We start from the raw sequence: 23624 nt of genomic DNA, 5'->3' as shown, positions 1-23624 counted from the left end.
CACCTTAATTTCAACCTTTACGAGGTATAATTTTTACTGCTGATTTCTCAGCAACCTTAAATATACCGCAAAAAAACCTCGATACCTCAAAAATACCTCAAATCAACCTTAAATTTTTATAAGAGATGGTACTTTGCATAGCTGCAGAAGCTTATAAGTTGTTTCAAATTTTTACTATACTATATATCCGATTGTCTATATTATAAATATCCGATTTTAAAAATTCATTTTAAAAAATTCTCAAGTTTTAAAGGTAAGTGAACTCTTTTCAGTTCACATCCCTGATATTATATTAATCATCATAAATATTACATTAATTCCATAATATGTGTTAATAGCTGAAAAGCAGATGATAGTCTTCAAATATGTTTCTCAAATCTATGCTGGTAGCCGCCATTCTTTAACGGCTTCCTATTACCGAAATTAGATTTAGACCAAATTACAATTTAGTATAAATATGAGACCTTTCGCATTGGAATATCATCTCAAGGTATCAGCTCAGATTGGAATAACATCTGCTCAGATCGGAATATCCTGTACCAGGTAACTCTTTTCTGATTCAATTGCTTAGAACTCATTTGAGTGAGAATTATTTTATAAGCTTTCAAAAGAACAATTGATTTGTTTAGAACTATTTGCTTAAATATTTAGTACGTCCATAAACATTTTCTTTTTTTCCTCGTAGGTTCTTTCATGATTAAATTCAGTTTACATGTGTTAAAAAGAATTTATTTTACAAAACTGTTCATGTTAAACTTCTAGATTAATACGCAAAAAAATTTTAGATTATATTTTTGTATCAATAATAAGAGTTTAAAAAAAATACATAACTTAACAAATGTAATATCCCAATAATAAACTTAAACGTTTAGCAAACTTTATCATTTAATTTAACATAAAGTACTTTTTTTTAAAAAAATTTCTAATTATCTGCGATTTTTATTCTTTTAAAATTATCATTTACAGTTTACCATTTTTTATGCCCTTTAATCAAGCGTTGTGTCCCAATATTATTCTGGAAAGATATGGCACGTGATTAATTTAAAATAAATGCTAAGTAAACGTAATTTTTTTGAGGGTAGGTTTTTATGAAAACATACTTTACATTGATAGATTTTCCTTTGCATACTTTATCTTGTGTTTAAAATACGCTAAGAACTTCATGCGGTCCTTATTTCGCATTTTTTTGAAAAGAAGTATTTCCGGATTATCAGTTAGGAAACATTTGTAACTGAAACTTCTTTTAATGGTAGTCAAAAACTTTAAATCAAATTTATTAAACAGGAAAAAATATCACAGCATAAATTTGGCATATATATATAAACACATTCATCAAATATTTTATTGAAACACGAAGTGCACTTACAAAGACATAGAATAGTATATAAAAAAACAACTGATATAGTTTATTGCAGAAAAAGCATAAAAGTTGCCATGCAATTATACAAAAAAAAATTTCAAATATTGTTTAACAACGAAAAATTTTGTCATAAGCATTGTAAAGATAACAATGTTAGCTTTACTAGTTGAAACATTATTTCACTTACCGTTAACTTAACTCTAAACTGATAGGTACTCTTAACTACGGATACTCTTAACTACGATGTAATAAATTTTATATTATGATATATCGTCTGTTAGGCTTTCGGATATAGCGATATAACATATCTTCGAAAATTATCAACCAGAAATCTTTAAATCAATATCTATCCCATAAAAACTGGAAAAATAATAATTTTAGCATGAAAAATGTGTGGTCGATGTGACAAATAGTAAACGAGCTGTACGCTTTATGATGTTTAGAAATGCAAAAACTCTATTTGACCTTTTACATGCAATGTTCAAACCTGCTCTACATGCAATTAATTTTTTATTTATAATTCTTGGTTTGTTTTATTAATTTTTTCTTTCCTTTTTTATGTTTGGTCATGAAAATTTTCTGAGTTAGAAAATTACCTACAATTAATTAAGAAAAAGAATACAAAATATTTAAATCTATAATAACAGAACTTCCTTTGAAAGAAACGGGCAAAGCAGCTTTCATAAGAAAGAATAATTGAAGCAATAAAGAAAACAATGGAAATAAAAATACGGCTACCGAAACTGACTTCTTCAGGGGGTGGTACCAAAGGGCTGGTTCACTCCTTTGACGAAACTCTCGCCTCGCCAAACCTCCGATTTTCTCCAGTGACGTCACTGTGGACCGAAGCTCGCACTTTTACTTCAAGAACGAAGCCTTCGGTCTAACTTGCTCTAACTAATATTGGAGCATTCCTTTTTGTGACATATTCCAAGACATTTGTTGTTTTATAAAATGATTTTCCTCACTTTATTGCAGTGAATTTGCAAAAATTTAAAACTATTAATGAAATGCCAGTTTGCGCGATTGCAACTTGCAAAAATTCTGATAGAAACACAAAAGGAAAAAACATAATTTTCCACGTGTTCCCTAAAGTAAATGAGCAACTATGTAAAGAATGGATTCAACGAATTGCAAACGAAATGACACAGTTAATATAAAACAGCAATACGTTTATTCCATCAATAAGAACTTTTATAAAAATTCACCATCTAAATAGAAACCGCCTCGTTACTTCAAAAAGAAAAGCAGGCGAAAAAATTAAAAATGGATGAAGTCAAAGAAAATTAAAGCGTAAATAAAAAGTATAAATAAAATATATAGTATTTTGTTAAAATTTTCCTAATTTCATAACATATTTTTTAATGTAGTTATTCTAAATATTTATGTTTTTTTTAAATTATATTCTCTTAAAATTAAATATCTATAAATAATAATATCTTAAATTTAAATATCTATAAGCAATTGCAAAATTTCAAATATCATTATGAACCTAAATTATTATTTTGTTTCAGTAATTAGCGCTTAAGGTTGATGTTTCTTAATGATTAAGTATGAACAAATTGCTATTAACGGAATATTTTAAAATCAGGATTCTAAATTTAACCCAAGTTATAGTTATCAAAGATTATGTAGATAAAAAAGTGTCGATAGATGTTTTTCTTAATAATTAAAGTTAAAACTGAACTTTTTAAAATAAAGTATTTATAGTGTCATTTTCGCCAACTGGTAAAATATTTTTATAAGTTTAAAATGGTATTTTTTTAATAAAATGGCCAAGAAAGTTTTTTTGAACTATGTTTATGAACGGAAAGAATGTGCTAATTATGTAATAACCAGAAAAAGTCTAACTTATTTTTAGAGAGATGCAAAGTTATCATAATAAGCGACACCATGAGGAGAGAAATCTGGGGCTCCGGAAGCCATAAAATCAAAACCGTTTCTATTGAGAGAGAGATGCCAAAAAATGCTCTCTCAGTACCCTGAAAGTTTTACAAAAGTCGGGGGAAAAAATACAAAAATGAGAATTTTGACAAACTTCATGGCTCAGTATTGCCCTCCCTTTCATTCTCATCTACGAATCTAATAGCAGCCACATAAGATAGCTACGCAATGCTAGTTCACTGCCTTAAACACTATGCCATAATGAGATGCGTATACAGACATTATTACAATCCACGCTTTCAGTTTTAGAGAAATTATTTAAACCTACTTGTTCAAGTCTATAATTTATTTTAAAAAATATATTTTGTGCCAGGTTTAATGAAATTTCCATCCCTTGTAGTTCAGATTTCTAAGCGAAATAAACAAAAAGTGAGTATTTCTCTTTTACATAATAGTTCCCCCTAAGTGTTATATGAAAATAAAAGGTAAGTTTTATTTTAATTTAGTCGCTTCCAAACATTTACAATAAAGTTCCGAATTAGTAAGTAAAGCATTTTAATATGTATGTGTTTAAATAAATTAGCAAAAATATTTTTGCGAATTGGGTTGATAGATGCTAATTTTTTTTTCAGAAAAAATGAAGGAATCTTTATTTATATTAGTGTTGGGAATCAGCACAGTTCTGGCTGCGATATCAAAGGGTAAGGTTTTTTTCTCCTAATTGAAAAATAATTACATTTTTGTGAAACAAAATCAGTATTATTTGCAAAGTATATAAAGTTTGCCTTACAAAATTCACAGCATTTACGCAATTTCTTTATTTTTACACTACAAATGCTCCAAGAAAAGCACAAAATAACTACTAATTTTGAATACAAGAATTAAGTATGAATAATTTTGCAATTTTTAGAGGTTTTCTCGTTCAAAAGTTTCTTCAATTCGAGAGAATAGTCTTTTTTCACATAAATATGCATTAAGGAAAAAAAACACACACACATTTGCACCGTTTTGTTAAAACACTTTTTCACTACTTTCTTTTATGATGATTAATCCCAACAAAAAAACAACAAACGGCTTTTACATACGATTATCATTTCTTATTTTCTCAGCACCCTCGTCATGAGAGCAATGCATGCGTAAAATAAGATTTCGAAATGGAACTTTGATGCACAATGTTCCATGATCACCACCCTGAAAATATATGTTATCGGAATCCTTGTCAAAAATGAAGTACTATTATTCAAGAGATGAAAAAAAAAAATGTTAGCAAAATCTGACTAATCACTAGTGAAGAAAGCGGAGCGAAAACTAGCATGATTTCTTAATGAAACTAGAATGTGTTCCTAATAACTGGCTTTCAACTCCTATCTGTTTCTTCCTGCAATTAAGGAAGTTTTTAACCCTTCTTCGTAATAATTCCTTTGATTTTGATAGCGTTTTTGTTTTTTTATCGTTCAAACATTAATTTGAAAAGACGCACGAGCACGCTTTCTTAACGCATTTTTGGCAAGGATTCGAAAAATACATATGTAGGGTGATCATTACGAAACACACTGTCTAAGGTGCAAAAGATGTAACTCTTTCGTCCTATTTCAGCAATTAAATTTCATAGGATATTTTGTCAGACACAACAATGCAATTTGGTTTCGTCATCCCTGGATCGATATTTTTTTTTGTTACTATATCATACATATTTATGAATTTGAACCTTAAATATATATATAAAAATTACTCTAAAGTTCTTAAATTGTTCGTTTAGGTATATATTTTAATTAAGTTCTGCAGTTAACTTCTACTGTCTGCATTATTACTAATAAGAAATAAAGAAAAGGTCCCTCAAAAAATTCTTATACTTTTACCTAAATTTAGTGTAAAAAGTGACTGGAAATAAATAATAAAATGAGATTATTATTCATTTTTCATTAACTACAGCACGATTTATTATTGTTTTGTGCCAATTAATCATTAACGTTTTTTTTTTAATCTGAAAACTTCTAAAGTGCTATTAAATCTCCCCTTTTATCTCCATTTTATTTATTATCTCTACATTTATACTGCTTCAATCCCCCCCACCCAAAAAAAAAAAATTATTGGAGAAAAAATTGGGATCAACTTACCTTCAAAGTGGTTTTACTGAATGAAACTAAGTTGTGTTTACGTTGCATAGAGGATAACAACAAGGCAAAGAAGAAAAATTCTCACTGTTAGCCTTACGAAAAAAGATTCTAACCCAATCGGATGGAAGTTATCATCCAAGTTAGTAAGAAATATACTTCTTAGAGTGAATGCTGTTTAAAGTGACTAAAAATTTAATTCTCCCATCTAACGCAGCTTCAACATTAATGTCAATCAGTTCATACTCTCAGCAAAATATTCTGAAATATTGATTTGTGCGACTATCATTACGTCTGATGGAATTAAATAAGAGAAATAAATCAAATGTGATAGATAAAGAAAAATACTAAGAATAAAGAACAATTTAAATTAAAAACAATGTAAATAAAAAACAATTGCAGGGGAAAAACCCGGCAATTTTAGTTATTCCTTAAAATTAGTTTTTAATTTATATAAAAAGTGCGAATCTATGAATTAATACTAATTCTTTAAAAAATGTCATCTATTTCTAGTGTGCCCAAAATATCATTTGAATGCTTTTAATCATGTTTTTTTTTTCTCAACAATTTTTTAATGCTTTAAAATGTAATAAATATCGTTCTCGGTGGGAAAAGTTATTTCCTAGAAAAATGAAGGAATTAGAAACAAATGTCTGAAATTAAGTTAGATCTTATGATCTAGTTTTCCTTATCATTTTCTTCCTTAATAAAATTTAAGCATGCATATTGCACATGTTTACAAATTGTTTCGACAAAAATTATATAAATTTGCTTTCCATATATAGATGACAATCGAGAAAAGCGGCAAGGTATACCAGGCTTTCCAGAAATACCTGGAATGCCACAAATTCCGGGAATGCCAGAAATACCAGGAATGCCTCAAATCCCGGGAATGCCAGAATTACCAGGAATGCCTCAAATACCAGGTATGCCGGAATTTCCGGGAATGCCTCAAATACCAGGAATGCCTCAAATACCAGGAATGCCTCAAATACCAGGAATGCCTCAAATACCAGGTTTGCCAGGAACTCCATCACAAAACAAGTCCGAAGGAGATAAACCACAAAAACGACAAATCCCTGGTTTTCCAGAAATTCCAGGAATGCCGCAGATTCCAGGAATGCCAGAGCTACCAGGAATGCCTCAAATTCCGGGAATGCCAGAATTACCAGGAATGCCAGAATTACCAGGAATGCCTCAAATTCCAGGAATGCCAGAACTCCCGGGAATGCCTCAAATACCAGGAATGCCTCAAATACCAGGAATGCCTCAAATACCAGGTTTGCCAGGAACTCCATCACAAAACAAGTCCGAAGGAGATAAACCACAAAAACGACAAATTCCTGGTTTTCCAGAAATTCCAGGAATGCCTCAAATCCCAGGAATGCCAGAGCTACCAGGAATGCCTCAAATCCCTGGAATGCCAGAATTACCAGGAATGCCTCAAATTCCAGGAATGCCAGAGCTCCCGGGAATGCCTCAAATCCCTGGAATGCCTCAAATACCAGGAATGCCTCAAATACCAGGAATGCCTCAAATACCAGGTTTGCCAGGAACTCCATCACAAAACAAGTCCGAAGGAGATAAACCACAAAAACGACAAATTCCAGGATTTCCAGAAATTCCAGGAATGCCTCAAATCCCTGGAATGCCAGAACTACCGGGAATGCCCCAAATCCCAGGAATGCCAGAACTACCTGGAATGCCACAAATTCCAGGAATGCCAGAACTACCTGGGATGCCACAAATTCCAGGAATGCCACAAATCCCCGGATTTCCTGGAACTCCCTTTATATTCCATAAAAAATCAAGAAAAATGGAAAAACGACAAATTCCAGGATTTCCAGAAATTCCAGGTATGCCACAAATTCCCGGAATGCCAGAATTACCTGGAATGCCTCAAATTCCAGGAATGCCAGAATTACCCGGAATGCCTCAAATTCCAGGAATGCCAGAATTACCAGGAATGCCTCAAATTCCAGGAATGCCGGAATTACCGGGAATGCCTCAAGTTCCAGGAATGCCACAAATACCTGGTTTCCCCGGCTCTCCCAGTAAAGCGTGATATGTTTGCAAAACTGAGTGACTTTCCAAGCATTAGCAGCATGTTTTTTGTTCTTCTTTTAACTAAAAAATATTTCTCAGACAAATAAACATCTACAATTATAAACATATTTTAAATTAGATTCAACTTATAATTTAAAATTTCTTGATTTATTTCCAGTCTAGAAAATAAACATCTGTGTAAAAATAAAACTCATGGCTGTCAGTCATTGTGTCATAAATTTAATAAACATAAGCATTCTACAAAACTGTGCTTTTGTACAAATTTAATGAGCGTCATTTTTCCTTCGTTTAGTTGAATTTTTCTTCTGAAATTCGATCGATTCTTAACACATTTCCGGGAAAAACTTTTTCTCTTTTTTTCAAAATCTAAGTTTTCATGAAAAGCGACTTTTTTGAGCAAAAAAAAGTTTTTTTCTTCTTCTTCAACACGTTGCATCAATATTTTTTTCTTAACCCTATGATTCCGACAATATCGTTGTATTTGTGGCTTTCAATACGGGACTTTTCAGAAAGGCGTTTTTTAACTTGAACTCGCCCATAGTTAAGAGACAGGAAGAGGCAACTAAAGTCGTTCCCTTTAACTCTCAAAATCATTAGTTTGGGGAGAAGGAGCAACTTCAGACTTTTCAGGGAATTTTCAGAGAGGCGTTTTTTAATTTGAACTCGCCCATAGTTAAGAGCAACAGGTGTTATCAAATTGCTGATTATCTCAAAACTGCATGTTTCCCAAGAAGGGAAGTTAAGCACTTTTGGCGAATAATAAACGAATTTTATTTTTTCCCTTCTTTTCAATGATATCGCAGAAGTGAAAATTCTCGTAAACTGTAATATTTCGGTTAAGCTTTAACATTAAAAAAATATTTCCATTGCCATAGTTTTGAAATCTTGTATTAGTAAATATTTTCATGACTTACAATTATTATTGATTTATCTTTTTTTAATTTTTTGTTCCGCATTACATTCTTTTTTTCAATCCCTCATTGCATCATTACTTCTCTTTAGTGAAGGAACTAATAACTTAAAAAGAACTAATGAAAGAATGAGTCTTTTTTGAAATATTGTTTTAGATCAAATATTACAAAATAGGAGTCAATATTTAAAAAAAAAAGGCTTTAAAGTGAAAATTTACCTTTGTTGCCGAGAATGATTCTTGTGATTGATTGTTGAATAATTTTTTTCTTGATAATTATTTGTTTCTTTTAATCCTTTTAAGGTTTCGAAGAAATATTGTGTGATTCAAATTTAAACATGTTTCACTCCTTTCAAATTTAAATTTTGGATCAAAAATACTCAAAATTTATGTTTACATTATACTTTTTGTGCCTTGAGTCAAGTATCTCAATGAGCAAATAAGATTATTTAGCATTATAAAAACAGCCTTTTTTCTAACATTGGTCATTATTTTGTGCTGCAATTTCTGTGCTACAAAGATTCAAATTCTATCCAAAGAATACATTTACGATTAAATAACTAGAAAAAAATTTCCAAAATAAAAGTTCATATGTTGGCTCGATTAAGAACAACGGGGACAAACTTTACAAAAACAAAACAACCAAAAAAGCGCAATGGAAAGCAAAACCAAAATGCCCTTCACAATGGGCTAAATAAAGACTTGTGCACACGTAATATATATATATATATATATATATATATATAATGTAAATTAGTAAAGCATCAATTAGCGTAATTATTTCAAACGGTACCATATGTTATAATCAGGTCGTGTAAATTTTACCCGGTGGCATTTTAGGTGATGAGCATAAGAAAACAGTCACTAAGATAGATTCTAGAAATTGTTGGAGGTAATTAATTGCTATATGAAATTTTCAATGGAAAAAAAACTTAAATCTTTCTACATAACAAATTTCCGTTGTTTTTGTATAGAATGTGTAATAATCATAGTAATATGTTCGCTAACACATAATGCGCTAGCTCATATTTTCACTAAAAATGCAGAAATATTTCTCTTTCTTTGATGCACAAAAGGGGGGGGGGGAGTTTAACTAGTTTAGTCATAAGTGTCAAGAGCTGTATTATGTTGTATATTATTACCCTTTCATGAACACAGCAGTACCCTTCTTGTAGAGGTTTTACAATATTGATTTACTTGTTGACAGCCTGTTTAAAAATAATGATTTCGGTGGAATACAATAATACGATACAGTAAATGCTTTCCTGTTATGGGGAATTTGTTACATTCTTCCATACGTGGACTTCGTCAAGCTTTTTCTTTCGCGCAATATTCTCTTGAAATACTTTCTACAAGAACTCAAGAATTGCAGATGATTTATTTTTAAATCTATTTACTAAATCAGTTTCAAATTCAGTAATACCTAGTTGTAAAAAATGTTTATTTTTACAAAAACAGGTAAAGTAAGATGGAACAAATAATTAACGAGTTTTGTTTTCAAAATATTTATTAAAAATTCTAAAATTGTTGAATTTATTCTTATGTTGGTTTTTCTTTGTCCTAAGGTATAAAATTTCATTAATTATAAAAAATATATATATATTTGTTTTTAAATATTACATTTACACCTAATAATATAAATAGTGAGGATAAATAATTAAGTAGAAACAGTTTATTTATCATAGTTTTCTGTTTTGATTTATTTCGTAATCGTTATAAATATTATGCTTTGACTGTGACAAAAAAGGTCCTATATTTATCTATCCATTTGTAACACCACTAATAGCTTACTTTATTGTCAGTTTTGGCGATTAGTGTAATTTGTTGTTAAAACCTATATTTCTAAAAAAAATATTTTAATCTATGTATTTAACTGTTGTTTTTACAATAAGAATTTAACTGTTTTCACAATTAGATATTTTTTCCAAATAAATTTAAAATAATAAGTAAATAAGTAATTAAAAAACAAAATGTATTAAATATATGTGTGACCTATGTTCTGATTTATTTTAAAAACTAATTTTAGAGATTATAAAATCTGCTAAGTTTATATTATGCTTATAATAAATTTTTGATGTAAATGTTCTGATTTGTTTTAAAAACTAATTTCAGAAATTATAAAATCTGCTAAGTTTATATTATACTTATAAAAAATTTTAAACTTTTTTCTTTTGATAGTACCGATGCAAATGAATATGCATTCAGTTTTTTAACAAAATAGAAATAATTCTAGAATAACATGGAAGTTAATGTTTCACTCTACGTGCAAAAATAGTAGTACTGTTGTAGCATAAATAGTACTATTATTGTTCTCGCAACAAAATATTTGTAGATCATGTCAAGAGATGCAATCATGTTTTTGTATACACTGAGTAGTAAAACTATTTATAATCGCGATAGTAGTTGATCATGAATTTGAATTCTCATTATGATTCCTGTGTATTCGGACAATTGATATATATTTCTCAAGAACTAAATAATTTTCATTGTGCATACAAAAGATGACAAATCAGGAATTCAAGCTGGAAGTAGGAAATTATCCAACTACTATTGCTATTTTTTGTTCTTTGGCAAAAAAAAGATTTTTTAAAATTTTTGTTGTTGTTTAGATTCGACAGTTTTAGAGCTAAAATAGCACAAAATATTGTAGTGAATGGAGCGTGCTTCAAACCATATGAGATTGCGTAGTAATCTTTTGGTAATAATGAACATTAGTGAGTATGAAGAGGAAATCCATGAGTGTATATAAGAAACTTCCATTCAGTGTATCGAGACATTTCATCTGTCCTAAATTTAATTTAATGATACTTATCCTTCTTTTTAAAAAAAGTGGCAGCAAAAATATAAGAAATATCATTATAGATATTATATATTAAACATTATATATAATATTTACTAAACTAACAACATTAAAAGATATCTACTAAAAGATAAAAAAAATATGCAAATAAACAATATCAAAGGATAGGATATCAATGAATTCTATCAATGAAGTGGAATCAACAGAGCTTAGTTAACATTTTATTCATAAACCTTCGTAACTACACCCTTTAGTGGCTATGAATGAATGTAAATTTTTCCAGTATCCGTTTTTCTTTTCTCTTTTTTTACCTATTTTTTAGTATCTTGTATTTCTTTCTGATTTTTTTACAATACTCCTTAATCTCTCTTCTAAGAATTATATTGAAATTTTTCTTTAATTAAAAATAACTATTCATTTATGTTCAAGCTGTATCATAACCATTCTATTTTTGAAATGAAAAATTATATGATCTTAGTAAAAAAATGATTCATCTGAGACTGATTTTTCTCAGTGTTGTATTACTCTTTTTCAAATCAATGATGGAAAAAAATTGCTTTGGATGTTTGATTTTTCTTTTTTCCTTCTGTGATTTAAAAGGTGTGCAATACTTCACAATGCAACTTTCATAAATATAATTCCCAGAGTAAAAAAGAAGAAAAAAAAGAACAAAAGTTGAAAAAAACCACTGTCTGGGGTAGCAAATGGTTAGTATAGATAGCCTGTGGTGAAACAAAGTCAAACAGCTTCTTAAAATATTTCTAAGCACAACAAATAGTGCCTAACCCTAATGTATTAATAATTTATCACAGCGTTCATTTGCAAACAATATCTTTTGAAGTTAGATTTTCTGTTTTTCCAACTCTGTATCATGAAAATTAGATATTCTTGAGTAATTCATATATTTATTATTTATTTTGGAAATAGAACACAGAATGCCTTAGATATAAAATGAATTCATTGATTTACACATTGTCAGTTACAACTAATAATAATATTTATCATTAAAAGCTAATAAAATATTTAAATTAATTGTTAGCACTTTGAATAACATTAAAATGGCTTGATCAATGAGAAGCTAACTTTGATTGCGAAAAGCACTGATAAGTATTATAATTGATTATTATAAAATGATAAAGTCTCTTCAAGTTTCAAAAATTTTGTTATTGTCTTTTTTTGTGAACTTTGAAAAAGAAACAGAAATAAAACTTACCTTATTTTCATTAGAATAAATTCTTAACTTTTGACTTATTTAATAAATATGTTAGGTAGGGTAGTTGTGAGATCTTGTTGAGATGCATTTTGAGCGTATATTTTTTTCTGAGTTACTCTAAATAATATTTCGGCATAAATAATATTTTTTTAAAAAAAGAAGAGAATAGAAGTTACATTGTCAGTATGAAAAATTAATAAAAAGAATAAATACTAAGCACAATAAATCTCAAAACTAGAATTGTCCTTGGTAATAAAAAAACAATGCTATAACAAAATAATTTTATTATACGGTAATTGCAAATGTGATTTTTTTAAAGTGTTATTAACGTGACTGTATATGAAGAAAAAGATAAATATTTAAAGAAATGTACATTAAAAGTTGTTTCTTACTACCTAAAAAATTTTTAAGACTGACTGATGAAAATAAAACTGGTTTTTAAGCAAGATGTCTTAAAAAACTAAACTCAGTGGCACGACAGTTCACAGAGGGCCAAGGCCTACTGTGCCCATCTCAGTTTTCTTGACCTTGGGCTCTGGGGTGCAGGAGCAGATGTTCCGGTTGGTTGGTCAGTCGAATGCGGAACCCCCAGTGTTTAGTTCCCAAGCAGGTTTGGTACTCATTTATCGACCCACTGAAGGGATGAAAGGCTGAGTCAACCTTGTCCGGCCTGGGGATCAAACCCAGAACCAGTGGCACGGGAGTGCGAAGCGCTAGCTCTCAGTCACCGGGCGTTGTAAGATGTCTTAAGGTAATCTAAATTTTAAAATTTTTTGTAGACGTAGGAGTAATTGGAAATCTGACGATGCAATATGTAGCTAGTGAGGTGGGTGAAGCAGTACCTCCCACCCTAATTCCTTAATTTTCCTCAGGGTATCGTCATTCAGATCAGTAGAAACTTGAAATATTAATTTAGAAAAACAACCGAAATTTAATCATAATAATTATTATAATTTCAAATTTCAACCATATTTGAATTTAGAAAATCACTTTTGGCCTTCATGAATGTATAATGCACTTGCATGATTGTAAATATTTTTAGTAAAAACTATTTTATAATTACCCTAGTGAAATTCAAAAAATATACAATGTCAGACAAGTATCTCTTCTGGTATTTGACTGGTCATTTCAGAATAAATTTCAGAAAAAAATTCACTTTAATCATATAATGTCTTTGGCACCTCCAGATGAATATAAAAATGAGTAGAGAAAAATTAACTTTCTGGTGTTCCTACATAATCTGAAAGTTCTGAAAGTAATGCGCATTTTCAGGGAAAAATAGATTTATTCATCCTATGGGTACAAATGGTTAAAATTCTTCAAAATAGTTCCCTTGTGCATCAATACACTTGCGGAGACGATTCTGCCCCACCTGGAAGGCACTCTGGAACTCCTCGACAGGAATGCCTCTCAGGAACCTTGTAATATGAACTTGGATGTTCTCCACCGACTCCCAGTGCTTTCCCTTTAGCTCTCTTTTCAGTCGGGGGAACAAAAAAAAAAGTCACACGGCTATAGGGAGGCTGGGGCACCAAGGGGGCCTTACTTTGGATCAGGTAGTTTTTGCTCTTCCGTCAACACCTTCGGCATAAGCTTCGCACAGACCTTTCGTATTTGCAAATCCTTCGTCACAATCCTATGTACCGCACATTTTGACAAGTACAGGGTGTTAGCGATTGCCTGAATGCTTAACCGACGGTCTGACTTCAAAACTTCATGCACACGCTGGACGTTTTCATCGGTTCGAGCTGTTGTAGTGCGTTCAGAATGAGGCTCATCGGTGACCTTCTCCCGACCCTCTTTGAAGGCCTTGTGCCACATTCCACACTGAGATCTCGAAATGCATTTCACCTTAAAAGTTTTTTTAAACCTTGCGATGAGTTTTTGTAGCATTCTTTCCAAACCGCAAGCAAAACTGTATCCCGTACCGCTGTTCCAGCGAACACTCCATCACGGTGTGACTGGATCGAAAAAAGACTTTGCACAAAGACACGTCCTACCGCTCCTACTGATTGGAGCGATCAGAAACCAGGCGCGTTTGGAAGGACAAATCCCCCACCACATTTTTAGATCAATCTGAGTGCGCTGCGATCGATAGTCGCGTCGCAATAAAATCATGCGCATTACTTTCAGAACGCACCCTGTACAGACTGTATAAGTGAGCTTTTAATTAAAATATGACAAAAGAATAAAACAAAATTACTTTTATTGCTCTCAAACGATAGTCTACAAACTGTAATAACATTAGAATAAAAATTTGAAATATAATGAGAAGTTAGATTTATTGATCTCCATCACTTTCACTTGTAGTATCAGCATCTGGGATTTGGCTTTCACATTTCAAACAAGCACAAGTAAATAGATAATTCTCTCTGAAATAATTAATACAATGCATTAACACATGCACTAAAGGAAATATCTTTAAAAAATGTTAGAAGCCATACGAAATTTAATTGATGCAAAGTGTTTCCTAATAGCTTGATAAATGTATTCATTAATTTTGTGTATTCAAAGGTGGGATTTAAATTATTAGTCATTCTAAATTTTATAATTTCCTTCTTAATGGGCAATTCTTTTTCTTGGAGGATGAAATCAATAATTGTGATCTTTCCATTCATCAACCAAGTTGAATTTTTGTTTGTTTTTAAACAACAACAAAATTGTTATTATATCAATGAAATATTAAATCAACAAAAGAATTTATGGTTACAAAAGTCATTTTGATCTTAGGAACATTTTTATTTATAAGACTTAAATATCCAGATAATTTATTTCAAGATGTTAAATAGCAGACAGAACATAAAATCAATAAAAACAAGTTAAGTCTAATTTTTAATTTCTTTCTTCTTTTTTTCCCTAATTATTTCACCCTCTTCAAATCTGAATTATGTAATTTTGCATTTTAATCTTTATGTGAAATCAATATAATATTAATTTCCAAAACTGTATACATATGTGCATCTTTTTAAAAGTCTGTTTATATAAGTGAATAATATGGGCTATGTTATATTTAATCCAGAAATATTTTTATTCCCAAATTTAATTTTATTATTGGGGTATTATAGTAAGATTAGAATAATTTTTAAATAGGTATGATTATAATGAATTAATAACTGTAATTAATTAAAAATATGTATAGTGAAATTAATACTTTAATAAATAATATTTCATTATTAATATTCTTTCATTATAATTTATTATTAATTCATTAATAACAAATAAAAACAGCTCATTTATACCTTTTTTATATTTAGATAAATATGGATATTTTCTTTTTCTTACCTTGTCTTATTAAAGGTAAAATTACACTGTCATCCCATAATGTAAAAGAAAAATATTCTCGTGTATGTAAATGAATATATTGCTTAAAAGTGGTTCAAAGTTATCTCATAAAAGTGTTTTAAAAAGTATAACATGACACAATTAAAATGCAAATAGAAAGGAGTTGAAAATCTTGAATGGATTTGCCACTCTGCTGCTTTTTATTTTGACTTATGTTAGTTCTAAAGAAAAATTTCATAATTAAAAATCACAAAAAATAATAAATAAATAAAAGTAACTGGAATCAAAAAGACTTCAATTTAGAAGATAACAAATCTGCAATAAAAAAGAGACTCGATCTTATTTCAGATTTTGAAGTTACACCCGCCCTACTTTCAAGGGGTGAGGGTGGGGGTTCGAGTTTGGAAAGATTTAATGTAATTTTTGAAAATGTTTCACACGTGTATTCGTAGATTTTTAATAATCCTATGCACAAGATATTAGGGTATCCATACTTTTCAGATACTCTCTCTATATATTTATTTACAAAAATTTACCGTAATAGCTTGATACGACTATGTCTACTTCGGTTTCTGTGGCATTCATCAAGATAACAAACTATAATTTCCTGTAAAAAATAAAAATAAGATAATTAAATTTTTTGCAGAAATACAATATTTAGAAAAAAGGATTAACAGAGGCTATTTTTTTCTTTCAAATTTCGTTTTGAAATAAGATATTTCCTTCCTTTTTATAAAAAGTAAATAAATAAAAATAAACTTGTTTTAAATCACTACAATAATAAAAGAAAAGATATTCTTTACATTCACTGATTAAAAAGACAAATTACATAGTTTCAAGTTGACTTTTTTATCAGTGGTGTGGTTAGTAAATTGTTTATATATATAGCATAGCAATAGCATAAAAGATTTTAAAAGTTAAATTGATAAGAGAAATTTTAATTTTAAATTATCTTTACAAGTAAAAATCCTTAATATATTTAAAACATATTTTTGAAGTTCTGTGTTAACTCATGACATTGTCACTTTTAAATTTATAAGAGAAATTAAAGAAGGCAGTAATGTATACTGAAAAAAGTAATAACTACACATCAATATTAATATCTTAATTTGTTAATAGCAATTTAAGAATGGGTCATTATTTAATATTATTAAAATATTAATGTTAAACTTTTTGATAATATAAATGCAATATAATTGTTATTAATTATATGCAAAGATTTATACAAAATTATATTTTTCTAGTCGGAGAAGAAAAATTTAATTAAACAGTTTGAAACTATTCTGCAACACATAGTTTCATTATAATTGAAAAAATTTCGATTATAACATATTTCATGACTTATAAATTTTATATATATATATGTACAGTAAAACCTCCGCTAAACGGACATTCTTGGGACCGAAAAAATTGTCCGTTTATGAGAGTTGTCCGCCAACGGAAATGGTACCTTAATAACGAAGTTTAACACTGTAAATTGTATTTAGAATATTTTCGAAGATATAGAAATAATTAAATAATCTACAATAACTATCTACAAGGATATTTATTTAAACTTCAAGAAATATAAAAAAGTTTGATATAAATACATAATTCCAGATATAGCTACTGATAACTGAGTAGGAGCTTTCAGTCCTCAGTCGGTTTCAATTTTTAGGTTTACATCCCCTTACACCTACCTATCATTTGATGGGAAACGTGGTTAATACCTTCTTGAAAGTAAACCTCCCAGGATTCCCAGAAAAAAAAGCAATGTATACCTGTTAGCCATGAAGACATATGGAGTTGATTATTCACAATTGATCGGCTATAAAGTGTCTGAATTGATGTTTCATTTAAATGAACACATTAAAGATTATGCTTCTGTTCTCTTTTTTACCCCAGTAGTATTAAATACAGTCTTCAAATCGATAAGAAAATTAAAGAAATTATTAGTGGGAAGAAGCATTGAGAGCATTTAAGATGTCATTTCAACTTGAGGGGTCTCATAACCTGTGTGGTCCAGATGAAAAGATCAAAAGATGCCGCTGTCCAAATTATTTCAGGAGAGCATTATTATTTTGAAACAATGTTAGCTTTACTAGTTAAAATATTATTTCACTTACCGTTAACTTAACTATTAACTAGAATTGGGAGATGTAAGAAATTTTATATCATGATAAATCGTCTGTTAGATTTTGGGACATAGCGATATAACATACCCAACAAGCACACAAGTTTTGGGCTAGTAAAGGGACAATGTCGACTCACCAAAAGTGAAAAATTTCCGATACGGCAGGCTTTTCATTGCCGTATTGGTTCCGTTGATAAAGTGAAATCTGGCCCAAAATGAGGGCTAATGATGGCATTTCAAGCAAAACTTCTGGCAGTCGTTGAAGGACCGGAACTACTTTGCTGCCTTGGATTGCTTAGCCATTTTTGCCTGTGAAATACAGGAAAACTAATTTCATTTTACAGAAAAAAGAGAAAATTGCCATAAAGGCTTTTAGTGCTCCTTCATGATGTCTTTTTGCCTTTTTATCAAAGCTAAATACGCTCACTGGCACACACTGTTGCCTCGCTTGCCGTTAAACCACCTTAACTATAGGTTGATTAGAAAACGTCTATGCCGTCTTTGCCGCTATCGCACATTTATTTCAGGAGCTTAAGCGAATTTCTTTGCCTTATTTGCCGATATACTACCCTTAACTCACCTTACACTTGGTTCATTAGAAAACTTTAATGCCGCCCTTGCCGGTATCACATCTTTATTTTAGTTATCTCGGCAATTTTTTTTCACTAACTTGCCTTTATTAGAGCTCATTGTAGCTTTTAATTTCAAATGCTTTAACAAATTTACTGTATGTTGTTGATAACAATTTTTATTTAGAGAACATGTGTCATGAGCATTTGTGTTACTCTGCTGATATTAGCAATAGTAATTTCTTGTATTTTATCTACATATATTGTAATAAAACAATAACTATCATTTCATGCAAAAAAATTTATGATGATATAAAAAGCAAAATGATGGGTAAAAAGTTTAATTCATATTCAATTATCATCCAATGAATCTTCTTACGTAATAAAATAGATTTCTTTCATTTCATTTTAATCAATTATAAATGCAATAACTTAAAAGTAGAAGCATATAAAAACATTGTGTGTTTAATTGAGTGTTCACATTTTTTACACATTATGAAGTAAAATTAAATAAAATTTTTTATTCTAAGATAAAACATATTGCGACTTAATGTATAAGTTGTTTAAGTTATGAAAAAAATTGAAAATAATGCTTATATACATTAAACCTACAATTAGCTCTTCTTGGTAAAAACGAACCCACAACCCAGTCATTATTTTTCTATTCAATATTATTCATATTCAATAACAGATAAACAAGATGTATCATAAATATTTAAAAAAAAAAAAAAAAACTGGGTACATGAAAATAACACATCAATTTCTATAATTTTAAATAAATAAAGCAAGAATTTTAACAAGAATAAAATGCTTAAAATTTAAAATAAAACATGACTTTAAGAAAGAGTATTATTTTATTTCCGTAAAACAAATCAAAATACAAACAAATACATAAAAGCTGTACAATATCTTCTTCATAATCATCCAATTCCCGAATGAACCTAGTTTTCCTGCAAAAAATTAAGCAATTTATTTTACTATAGCTATATTAAATAATATGTACAGAAACAAAATATCTAATTAATTTCTGACTCATTTTAATTTTGGGTTAAGTTATACTATCAATTAATTCTAACTATTCAAAATACTTTCATTGATCCCAGAGAAATATTCCCAAAAAAATTCTATCCAATAATTATTAACAATTTATAGTTTTTCGTTTTTAAATATCCTACGTTATAGAATTTAATAAAGTTGCTCAAACCACCTGGATTTTTTATTTATTTATGTACTATCATGCATTGATTGTCACAAAAATAAATTTTATCTGATTGTAACAAAAGGTAATAATAGCACAAAATGAATATTCCAGTTTGCAATAAAACTAAGTATTAATTTTATAAAATTCCATAGTACTTTGTAATATCTATTGCAAATGTCTGAAATAGCGGATTTATTCGGATGGGAAAAATTGCAGCATCAAATATTAAAACAACTATGAATAATATCCTATGAATTAACGAAACTACCTGACTAAAACTTCTCTTTATAGTATTATGAAACAATTCATTAGTTTAAAAATAGAGAGAACTATGATTGACTTTAAAAAAGTTAAAAGTGGTGACCAAACTTCTTTACTTTAAACTTATCTCTTACAATCTATAAACTTTTAAAATGCTTCCATAAGTTAGAAAACTAACTGAAACGATACATATCACTTAGCGATGTTTATATATTGCATTTTGTAACTACAGATGAATCCATTTAATAATTGAACATACAAATGTATTTCAAATTAGAAAGAATAAATTCTCACCAAAATAGTTTGTAGCTATTAATATGATATTTATTGTTAATATTTAAACAAAATTTAAAAATTTTCATGATTAAGAATTATGAATGAATTTTTTACTTTAAATTAATATGTGAAAATATTTCCAGCTTATATAAAATTAAATTATTTCATTAAAAGAAATTTTAACCTCAATGAAATAAACAAACTAAAGGTTTTTAAAAATGTATAAAAAACAATTTTAAGATAGTACTTTTAAAAATCTAAAAATATGTGATTTGTTTAAATTTCTATCAATTAAAAGAATATATGTTCCTTCAAAATTATACTCCGTTAAGTATTAATTACCTAAAGATGATATTATACAAATTTTCATAGAAGAAATTATTAAAATATGCAATAAAAAGGAATGATTTTCTAAATTTGTAATGAATTTACACAAAGGATTCCACTAACTAAAGAATATATTTTTATGCCATCAAGGTAGGTTGGTTTAAACTAAATGGTTTTTTAAAATATTTAATTTTTTTAATACATAAAAAGTTTTTATTTGAATAGAACCAGATGAAAAAAAAATAAAATTTTCTCATAAAATTTTTTTGTGAATGGGAAAGGTTAATGGGAATCGATTTTTTAAAAATAAATATATATGAATGATTTTTTAAATGTTAAATATCGTAACTTTTCTGCAAATATATCTATAAAAATAAATTTATGTGATGAAATGTTCTAAAAATGCTTAATATAACAAACAGTATCACCAAATTACTTTTCTAAAGATAAAATTACCCATGCAGCAGAGATAAGTATTAATTGCGGGGAAATAACGTTAAAATGCCACAAGGTTTAGAGCAAAAAAACGTTTCTTCAAAGCGTTTTACTTCCGTTTCAAGTGGTAGTTCAGAATTAGTTAAAAAAACGTTAATATTTGGGTTGTTTTTAACGTAAAAATTACGGATTTTTGCCTTTATTTTGACCAAGGTGAATTTTGTGACCAATTTTTCACTTGTTTTTAACCAAGCAGGTTTCCTTTTTAACGCATATTTTGCGCTTTTTTCACCAACTATTTACGCTTATTTTTGGTTCAATAAATTCGTTTTTTTCACCATGAATATTTACGTGTTTTTAACGCTTATTTTTATTAAAATAACGCACATTTAACGTTATTTTAACCAAAATACAAACGGATTTTATCCGTACTATTTACGTGTTATTATCAATATTTTTAACGCTTATTTTGAGTTAGGTGAATTAATAAATTTTTCGCGTAAATTTAACTAAATTAATTTCAATTTTAACGTAATTTTAATTTTTTTTAACTAAGAAAAGAAGAAACCATTCCGTATTTTAATGTTTACGCTGCACTAATTACACTAAAAAATATAGCATTTATCTTTTATTTAAAAAAAAACTTTTAATTCTTATCAAACTAAAACTAAAATAACGCAAAACAACCGATATTAATGCTTTTTTTTTTAAGAATCCTAGNTATTTTAATGTTTACGCTGCACTAAAAAATATAGCATTTAAACTTTTAATTCTTATCAAACTAAAACTAAAATAACGCAAAACAACCGATATTAATGCTTTTTTTTTAAAAAATCCTAGAAAAAGCTTTTTGTTTTTAATCTCACACTTTTTGTAAATTTTTACAATTCAAATTATAACTCAATGAATATGGAATGCAAATCTTACTACCTCTTCACAGCAACATACTAGTTTATTTACTTTCATGTCTCTCAGGAATTTTTAAAATTTTTCATGCCTAAAAGTTTGTAATATAAAGAATTGGTAGGAGAAAAAATTACTCAATACTTACATGATTTTCCAAAACCCTATGGAAAAAATATTTTTTTTTTTTTAGTTCAAATTAATAATTAAGAAGTCTACTGCTCTCCTTAAATCCATGTTTCCAAATTGCTTGCCTGAAATTATCTACTCTTCTAGAATGCTTTTGGATTCATTATTTATTTTTTTTTTTCAAAATGCATATTTTTTAGTTTTTAGCTTGAAAAATTTAACTAAAATTTACTTTAACACACACACGAAGTAAAAAAAATATATATATTAACCAAATTTACCATTTGATTTGTTTACTTACAAAAATTACAATTTTTCTAAGTCGTATGTTTGTAAAATTACAATTTTTAATCCAGAAGAGCAGTTAACTTAATAATTTTAAATACAGAAAAAAACATTAAATCAAATTAGATTTATTAAGTTTTATTTATTTTACAACTATCATACAATATACAGATTTACAATTATAACACATCGCCACAGATCTGATTCATAACTTCTTCCACCCTGCTGTTAGTATCACCTCTTCACTGCAATGTACCTGGAAAACAAATAACTATTTTAGCATATGAAAAAAAAATATGCTGGACAATAATATTAGAATGTTTCAACCAACAGTAGATTTCTAAAACGAAGCAATACTGACTAGATAAAATACAGTTAAATAAAAAATTTTAAAAAAATATTAAAACTGTTTATTATTTTCATGGAATTTCTACTAAGTATATATCGATTGAGTACATCCAAATATTTAGATATAAGAAAATCTATTTTACAAATTTTAGTCACATATTACACGACAAAATTACATACATATCCAGCACAAATCTGAATTAGAATAGTATTTCATAATTTTTTTTTATCCTAGCTCAATCTTACATTGAAGCCAGCAGTAAGTTATAAACAAAACATAAAATTATTTTTTGTGTGGCTCAGAGGAGAACTCCTCCAGGCTTTTAGTCTGGTGTTGTCGGCTGCTATGGTAACAAGTAAGAGCACATTTCTAATGGTGGAACAATGGAGAAATAAAGGTGTCAATTGGTTTACCCCCGCTGATCTAAAATCAAGACAAAACTATTCACAAAACACCCCTATTTGAAATGACTTTTTCTCATAACCACAGTACTGGCCACGACATGCGCCTGTTGTCAGGTGAAGTTCTCCTAAAAGTTGCCCTATACTTACTGTTTATTTACTTATCATCAGAATTTTATTTTCCTCTCTCCTTTTTTTCTTGCTCCTTAGCTGCAATTTTCATTCCTGTTCCGAATATTTTGCAAGAACTTTGTAGTTCAGAAACACAATTCCATTTGTTTCAGTTACGTAATTTTTAATTTCTCATTTATTAAAACAGTAAAAATACTATGCCTTTTAACACGAACAGTATCTTTAATATACAAAAGGAGTAATTTTAACAAATTCAGTAATTTATTAAACTATATATTATTTAGTTCAAGTGAAGAATTACATTTTACAATTGCCTCTGTTAAAGCTTTTTTAAACAAAAAATGGTTATTTTGAAAATTCTTTAATTTCTGTAAAATCGCTGCTAAAACGTAACACTTTACTCCAAAATACATTAGAAAGCTGTTTGGTGATATAGAAATTCATTTCCACAACGGAATTCTTAGTAATGGTGGGAAAAATAGGAAGGGTGGGAAAAATAGGTTCTGTGTTCCTTGACCCTAGTGTGTTACAATCAGGTTGCTTGGGGGCAGTAAAAACTTTATTTGTTTAAACCACTTAAAAAGGACTGGATAAAAAAATTTCAAAAAAAAAA

At 28.7% G+C, this 23624-nt stretch overlaps 2 protein-coding genes and 2 long non-coding RNA genes across 5 annotated transcripts in view; 1 reads left to right on the top strand and 3 right to left on the bottom strand.

The window, feature by feature from the left end:
- The first annotated feature begins 406 nt into the window (after window positions 1-406).
- Window positions 407-7627, top strand: LOC107455545 (uncharacterized). Of its 2 annotated transcripts, XM_071187729.1 has the most exons (4): window positions 407-543; window positions 3877-3945; window positions 6144-6845; window positions 6882-7627. In XM_071187729.1, the coding sequence occupies exons 2-4, from the start codon at window positions 3882-3884 to the stop codon at window positions 7421-7423; spliced, it is 1308 nt and encodes a 435-aa protein (XP_071043830.1). In that variant the 5' UTR covers window positions 407-543; window positions 3877-3881; the 3' UTR covers window positions 7424-7627. The 2 variants fall into 2 exon arrangements, with proteins under 2 accessions (XP_071043830.1, XP_042906514.1); XM_043050580.2 differs by having other exon boundaries at window positions 6144-7627.
- A 6910-nt stretch (window positions 7628-14537) lies between these two features.
- The window catches only part of LOC107452560 (protein-lysine N-trimethyltransferase SMYD5), a 126377-nt gene continuing 117290 nt past the window's right edge, over window positions 14538-23624 (bottom strand). The window contains exons 11-12 of the mRNA XM_043050579.2: window positions 16167-16237; window positions 14538-14720 (exon numbers count right to left, since the gene is read on the bottom strand). Coding sequence (XP_042906513.1) covers window positions 14630-14720; window positions 16167-16237 — 162 coding nt within the window. The 3' untranslated portion in view covers window positions 14538-14629. The remainder of the gene's footprint in view (window positions 14721-16166; window positions 16238-23624) is intronic.
- LOC122270994 (uncharacterized) overlaps window positions 19148-23624 on the bottom strand; it is a 28584-nt gene continuing 24107 nt past the window's right edge. The window contains exon 5 of the long non-coding RNA XR_006226094.2: window positions 19148-19262. This is a non-coding gene — a long non-coding RNA (uncharacterized lncRNA). The remainder of the gene's footprint in view (window positions 19263-23624) is intronic.
- Window positions 22254-23624, bottom strand: part of LOC122270993 (uncharacterized) — a 6470-nt gene continuing 5099 nt past the window's right edge. The window contains exon 2 of the long non-coding RNA XR_006226093.2: window positions 22254-22385. This is a non-coding gene — a long non-coding RNA (uncharacterized lncRNA). The remainder of the gene's footprint in view (window positions 22386-23624) is intronic.

The sequence above is a fragment of the Parasteatoda tepidariorum genome, chromosome X1, assembly GCF_043381705.1.
Source record: "Parasteatoda tepidariorum isolate YZ-2023 chromosome X1, CAS_Ptep_4.0, whole genome shotgun sequence".
NCBI classification, from domain to species: Eukaryota; Metazoa; Arthropoda; class Arachnida; order Araneae; family Theridiidae; genus Parasteatoda; species Parasteatoda tepidariorum.
This window is presented reverse-complemented; position numbering and strand designations above follow the sequence as displayed.

Coding starts and splice junctions, on each gene's coding strand:
- LOC107455545 (XM_043050580.2), top strand. CDS start 3,882: ATGAAGGAATCTTTATTTATATTAGTGTTGGGAATCAGCACAGTTCTG. Junction 3,946..6,143: donor TCTGGCTGCGATATCAAAGG/GTAAGGTTTTTT, acceptor TTCCATATATAG/ATGACAATCGAGAAAAGCGG.